Source organism: Astyanax mexicanus, chromosome 20, assembly GCF_023375975.1.
Source record: "Astyanax mexicanus isolate ESR-SI-001 chromosome 20, AstMex3_surface, whole genome shotgun sequence".
In the NCBI taxonomy this organism is placed as follows: Eukaryota; Metazoa; Chordata; class Actinopteri; order Characiformes; family Acestrorhamphidae; genus Astyanax; species Astyanax mexicanus.
In genome coordinates, this window is record NC_064427.1 from 29899430 (window position 1) to 29906844 (window position 7415).

Consider the following 7415-nt stretch of genomic DNA (forward strand, 5'->3'; position numbering starts at 1 on the left):
GTATAGGTAGAATACAGTAAGTTGTATAGAGGAGTATAGGGTAGTATAATAAGTATTGTGTAGTGTAGAAACTACTATGGTAAGCAAAAAGACAGGCCATCATTGTGTACACGTTGATAAATTGATGTGTGTCAAGCAACTAAAAATGAATGCTATTAAAATAATTTATCATACAACTGAATGCGTTGGATCTTTTATAACTTGATATGGTGTTAAAATTTTAGAAAGAAAATGTAATTTTAGCAACATTTAGACATTTTTCTACTCATTCTAGCAAGCATACAAATCTTTTTGCTTAATGGGTGGAAATCCCACAGCTAAAGGCCTTTTTTGACCTATGTTCAGTTTTTATAGACAATACAAATGTGTTATTTAGGAAAAAAGAGAGAAGCCAGTGAGAAGTTAAGTTGTTTCAGTGGATTTTCTGATTTCTTTTCCCTCATGCTCATCTGACTGTTGTTTTGCAGTTGAGAGAATGGAGTTTGGTAAGAAAGTAGATGTGTAGAACAATGCTGTAGGGTAGCTTTTTTTTTTTTTTTTTAAAGTAGCAGAGTTTATGATTTCAGCTGTTTGCTGACCCAGCATTTAACCTTGACCTGTGCAGGTCACTCCTGAAGCAAAACATACTCACTCCACTCTCTCTCTCTCTCTGACCCCCAGCTCCCAGTCATTAGACTAGACTCAGCTGTAGTTATTAACCACAGTAGTTACTGACTAACCTCTGATTATTCATTACAGCCAGTGTTAATCATCTCTCTCTCTATCCAATCTCTACACGCCTCTCTCTCTTGCAGTGAGCCTGTACTCCTCTATTTTTGGTGTGATGCAGCTGCTCTGTCTGCTGACCACTCCAGTTATTGGTCAGATCATGGACTGGAAGCTGAAGGAATGTGATGATGGAGATTCAGATGAAAAAGATGCCATCAAGTGAGTCTCTGCAGTGCATTGTGAATATATACCGATACATTGCCATCATGCACTAATAATGTAACAACAGCAGATTTTATTTGAGAGAGATATATTGTTACAGAAATGATTGCACTAAATTATGTTTTTGGTATTTTAAGACTAGGGGTGCACCAAAATTATGTTTTTTTTGCAGAAACTGAAGACAAACTAAATAAAACATTTGAAAAATATATATATATATACCAAATACTAAAAAAATCAAACATATATTTTTTTTTTACAAGTTTTCAGTCATTTTGCCATTTGTTTCATAATTGCTGAATCTACAAATATGTCATTGTTCTGTAAAAATATTCTGTGTTTTCGCTTAACACTAAAAGTGCTTTCAATTGCCATTTTCGGCTATTATACATTTTTTTGTTTCAGAATATTTGGCACATCCCTATTTAAAAACATTTTATTCCACTGATATAATATAGTAGCATAATAATGCAAATACTCACTTTTAATTTTTTTTTTATTTTTTTAATTGTTAAAAATATTATTAGATTTGACTTGAATAATAAAAACATTTAAATATCCCCATTTTTAAGAAGTTGACATACCAGCTCATTCATGTTAATGGGCTTTTGTTGCTAAAAACAAAAAGATAATCCAAAAACAATTGAGCTATGTCTGTTTACTGTATGATATATTGATATGTTATGGTAACAAAATATATATTAATAAAGCTAAATGAGAACCTATCCTAACCACTTTACACTTTGCTCCACTTTACACAGACAAACAACATGTCACATTGTGTGCATTGATTGATCTCACTGATTTATAGCTAGACTTTTGGGAAGTGATGTCACTGTTATGCAATGACCTCGATTAACTCCGAACACTGCAGGGTTGTTTGCTGTGTAAAGATGGTGCAGAATCTAGAGCTAACAGACCCATTTCTCTCTGTACTGACCATCATCTCTCTGCTCCTCTCAGAGACCAGCCCCAGCCCAAGCGAAGAGACAGACAGATCCAGAAGATTACCAATGCTACACGAGCCTTCTTCCTCACCAACCTCATGCTTGTTGGATTTGGAATCACCTGCCTCATCCCAATCCTCGAGCTGCAGGTGAGAAACTTTAGGAGTGAAGCACTTTATTACAGTGAACACATGTTACACTCGACAGCATTAACCTGGTTTTAGGTTAAGGTCCTCAGTACATCATACATTGAGGAATGTTTGCAGTAGGGCTGGACGATATGGCAAAAATATATATATATTGCGATATATTTCTTAATTTAGGTCGATATGATGCAATTTTGATATTCGTATGAACAGAATAAAAGCCACCACACTTGGTGTTAGAGCACAATAAATCACTTACATTACATAACAAATATACAAGATTCTGCATGTAACTGCATATAAATGTATGTCAGTTAATTTTTCCGTTTGTTTTTTTTTGTGTGTGTAAATGTGTGCAAAAGAAAAAGTATATATATACAGCTCTGGGAAAAATAAAGAGACCAAATTAAGAGTTCAGAAATCAATATTTGGTGGAATAACCCTGGTTTTTAATCACAGATTTTGTGCACCTTGGCGTGTTCTCCTCCACCATTCTTACACACTGCTTTTGGATAACGTTATGCCGCTCAAAGTGCAACAATTCAAGCAGTTCAGCTTGGTATTATCACTTGTGATCATCCATCTTCCTCTTGATTATATTCCAGAGGTTTTCAGTTTGTTAAAATCAAAGACTTAAAACTCATTATTTTTAAGTGCTCTCTCTTATTTTGTTGCTTTATACTAATACATTGGTTTCTTTTCTGATACAGATTTTGAAAAGTATCAGCGAATACCTGAGCTAATTAAAAAAAAATGCTGAATCTTTAAAATGAGCTGTTTTACATTTAAAATTTAAAACACTTGCCTTAGGATGAGCATCTAAAAATAGACCATCATGCCTGAACACTGCTGCTACAGCACAGGAATTAACACACACCTAACAACATGATACCACAGTTTGAGTGTGTCTGTGTGTGCTGCTTTAGTATCTAATCCAGCTTTTCCTGCTAATATTGGTCTCATAATGAAACCCAGTAATACTGATAAGCCATCTTAATATATTTAGATATAAGCAATTGAATTTAATTCAGTAATAGTGACATGTAAAAAAAATAAACATGATGTGACGTGCCTGTGATTATTATATTGAGGTATACTGTAAATTTATAGTAAGTAATAAATCTGGCGGCATTTGAATCTGAATCGAACTATTCTCCTCTCCTCAGCTGCTCTCCTTTGTTCTGCACACCATGGTCCGAGGTTTCATCCACTCAGCTGTTGGAGGACTGTACGCTGCTGTGTAAGTCCATTGCTGTTTTCTTTTCTTGCTATTCCTGGAGTCTGAAGATTGTATGTTGTATGTGACAAGAATCTGGAAACACTGAGTGTTCTATTCTATTAGAATTGAATGGAAATGCAAAAATTACCCGGTGGTAACAGTATGTGTTTTTTTTTTTCTCAGATATCCATCAGGCCAGTTCGGGAGCCTGACAGGGATGCAGTCTCTGGTTAGTGCCCTCTTTGCCCTGCTCCAACAACCCCTCTTCATGGCCATGATGGGGCCACTGCAGGGAGATCCACTCTGGGTATGAGCTTATACATACGCACAAATATACACAAACATATATACACTGCAGAAAACCAGACTCTAGCTAGTGGAACCATCCTAAATATAGTCTGCATAACTGTAAAGTCTCCTTCCAAGAATATTATATAAATATATATAAAATGATTTGTTATTACTAACTTATTGACATATATGCATGCCTGTTTAAAGCATTATGTCTTGACAAATGCAAAAAAAATGTAATAAATAAGTTTAACCCTTTTAATGAATAAAATAATTCAAAACAAGTAGTAAGTTAGAAAGAGTTATCTCATATTACTACAAATATTAAAGAAACATTAGGGTTTACTTCATCATAATTAATTATATATTCTGTAGTAACTCAACATGACCAGGATGTATCATCAAATATTAAGGAAACATGCAGAGTTAAAGCAATGGCAGAACTGTGCAGTACATTATGGGAATCTGTGTGGGTTGTAGCCTTCAAATCTGTCTCCCCACTCCACACCCTGGGTTGTCGGGTACAGGACACAACAGCACGCAAAAACAGTGTGTTGCAGCCATGGTAACAGACGAGCTAGCTATTTTTCTGCTGAACAGCTAATCACTGAGCTTCAGTAAGGTTCACTAACCACAGCTGGGTAATTTTTCACCACCACTAGCATAATAATGAGAGGGGAAATGTGGACATAGAAACATATAGTATTATACTAAATACATTCACTGATCAGCTTCAGACTTGTAAGACTTAAAACCTTCGCTTGCCAGAGTCCATAAACTCTATTCAGTATTTACAAATTGGACTCCTGTAGCTATTTCACACATTTGCTCCCATTTATTACTGATTGTTCTTTTAATATCTCAAATATTGGACACCTAAAAAGATTACAGTTGCAAACATGGATAATACAATACAATATCCCACTTCTTATTAATGCATTTATCAGCTATAAGTTGCACTAATTGCTGACACAGATGCACAAATGCCAACAAATGTGCAAACAAAGCTTGTCTAGTCCCTGTAAAGAAGTACTGCCAATAGAATGGGATTCTCTGGAGCGTAACAATGTGAACATAATTCACTGTAACAGCAGTGGAACTGTATTTTCTGGAATGGTGCTCCAGTACTTATACTCCAATACTTTTGGATCCATCCTGACCTGACTAACTCTCTTGGAGCATTTCTGTGAGGAATTGATTGCAATCAGTGACAACATGAAGTAAAAAGCCTTCTCTTAGAGACAGTAGAGACAGTTGGTCCCAATAGTTTTACCACACACCAGAAATGAAAATAACTTTTCGCACCATGTTGGAAATACAGCGGTGGTTTTAAATAATGCCTCTCTCCCTCTTTCTCTCTCTCTTTCTCTCTCTCTCTCTCTCTCTCTCTCTCTCTGTGCCTCAGGTGGACGTGGGCCTGCTAGTCATGAGCATGCTGGGCTTCCTGCTGCCTCTCTATCTGCTGTGCTTCCGCAGAACCCTCCACAAGAGGAGGAAGCAGAAAGAAAACGACGCCAAGATCTACATCAAAATCAACGGCAGCGACAAACCCGAGGCTTTTGTGTAGATCCAGGCCACACGGATCCGGGAAGACAACAAAAGACACGAGAACGGATGAAAGAAACTGCCATTATTTAAATGACTTATAAACACACACGATATAACACACACATACAAAGATGTTTGAGTTTTTTCCAATCTCTGAGAGACTCAACAGACTGATAACGTTGTCATGGAAACTGACAACTGCCATGCCATCAATGTGGACAGAAGAGAAGGGCAAAAATGGAAAAATTAACAGAACCTCAAACCTCAGTTTAAAATAAGAAAGAAGTGGAATTAGGGAATTAGTTTGTGTAGCTGTGTGTGTGTCTATTTCCTGTGATATTTACAATTCACTGTTCCGAATGTGCCTGAGAAGCACGTATTTGCCTCCAGCGTTCAGCATGGTTGAGCTGCCTGGCTCTTTCTTTTTAGAGCCTTCTTACACAAATTTCTTCCCAGTTTATCTGAGCCAATTAAAACACTCACCACTCACTAGAACCCCCCCCCCCCCTCCCCCTTATCATTTGCACTGGTTTCCCCAACACCAGGATTGTAAAGACAAGCGCATGCCTCCTTTGATTCATGTGAAGTCACCCGCTGTCTTCATCTACCCACCAAGAGAGAGCATGGCCAGTTGTGCTCTCTTGGGTTCCAGATGTGATGGGATGGGATCTCAGCCAATCAGTGCCTTTCTATTCCATTACCTTTTAAAGTGCCGCAGCCCTGTGTAATGATGTGATGTCACCCAAACGGGTCGTGTTTTTTAAACTTATTACCATCATTTTTAACTATGGTAAGAGTTTTGTATTTGCACACGTTTCTAAGCATGCAAACATTGCAGGCATTAAGCTAAGCTACATCAGTAGCTTACATCAGTGCCTTTAGTGCTGCTAGCCATATTAAGCAATAACAATAATAATGGTATTTCAGCAACATTAGCCAAGAAGTAAAAGCTCCAACCAACCCGAGGCCAAGAGCCTTAAGCCTCATGTTTTAGGCACGCAATTCGTGGCATTTGTCTCCCCCTAGGGGTAAAAGAGAGAAATACAGAACTGTGCATACAGCATATGGTCATGCAAAGATGCCATGATCACAAAGTCTCTGGAGTGTTCTTTATGTACTGTTTAAATATATATATAAAATAAATATTATTATGGTGCACATAATTTATTTTAGGTTTATTCATATGTTGAGTCTTGCATAAAGTCCTTCAATAGTAATGTCTTCATATGTGATCTTAAAATAACGAATAGTAACATTCAATAATTTTAAAATGTTTGCACAGTGACTGATATGCCAAAAGTCATGAGACTCGTTGACATGACCACACTGGCCAGTATGTAACCTCGCTAACCAGATACCACCTCACACGTTAAACAAATGTGGGCATTCCCAAGTCATTCCATGAGGTAAAACTTACTGAACAATTTGCATACTGCTGTGCCATGACTTTTGTGTTGTGCACAGGTGTGTAAAGGTAGATTTGTTTATGTTCCTAAAGCAGAGAAATGTACACGTTGCCCTAAAGGTGGCTTTACCTAAAGGTTGTGAAGTTTGTATCTCTTTGGCCCACATTTCATGGGAATTCCAGCACTTTTACAACACTGTTCCCGATCCTCTGCTTCTTTTTTTTTTTTTTTAAGACCGCATACTAAAGCCATTTTCTGTGCATATCACTCATGTCATCAAAGTGCCTTTGCCTTTTGTAAAACATAATGTTATTTTTATGGTTTTAGGGTGGATACTGTGATATGCAGTTAAGGATTCCTGTGACTAATAGTTGGTTTAAAATATGTTGTATTTATTTGTATTGTTTCTTAATTTGGACAACATATCCTATATGTGAGGAATCACACTTTATATAACTGGCTGTTATTTGATAACCATTGGCTGGTTGGTTCTGCGTTCTAGGTATTGCAGTTTTGTTCTGGTAGGCATTATTACTACTGAGAAATGTGAGAAAATATGAATAAATGTGATGTTCCTCATTTTTGCTTTATGTTATGTGAGTATTTGTATATCAGATATCCAGAATGCTTACAGAAGGATTACAGTTAATGACAATTACCTAGAGGAAAATATTTTGCATATGACTATCTCAATCTCAAACTCACAACTCTAAACACTCTAAACAGATTTAGAACAGTGGAGGATATTGAACAGACCTTAAGGGAGATCGATCCATGTGCTATATACTCTAGACCAATTAGCTGTAAAATAAAAGGCACTGAGAGATCATCAGTAAATACCATTGATATTTACATTAAAGACAATAGCACCTATCAAATGGCATGAAGCAGGAACAAGTACTTTATATTCATAAAGTTTTAAGAGTTC

General features: G+C 36.7%; 1 protein-coding gene across 1 annotated transcript in view; it reads left to right on the top strand.

Moving 5' to 3' along the window:
- slc43a2b (solute carrier family 43 member 2b) overlaps window positions 1–7066 on the top strand; it is a 29074-nt gene extending 22008 nt beyond the window's left edge. Inside the window, exons 10-14 of the mRNA XM_007252468.4 lie at window positions 795–927; window positions 1894–2026; window positions 3190–3263; window positions 3426–3549; window positions 4939–7066. Of these exons, the coding sequence (XP_007252530.1) occupies window positions 795–927; window positions 1894–2026; window positions 3190–3263; window positions 3426–3549; window positions 4939–5100 (626 nt within the window). The 3' untranslated portion in view covers window positions 5101–7066. The remainder of the gene's footprint in view (window positions 1–794; window positions 928–1893; window positions 2027–3189; window positions 3264–3425; window positions 3550–4938) is intronic.
- The last annotated feature ends 349 nt before the right edge of the window (window positions 7067–7415 follow it).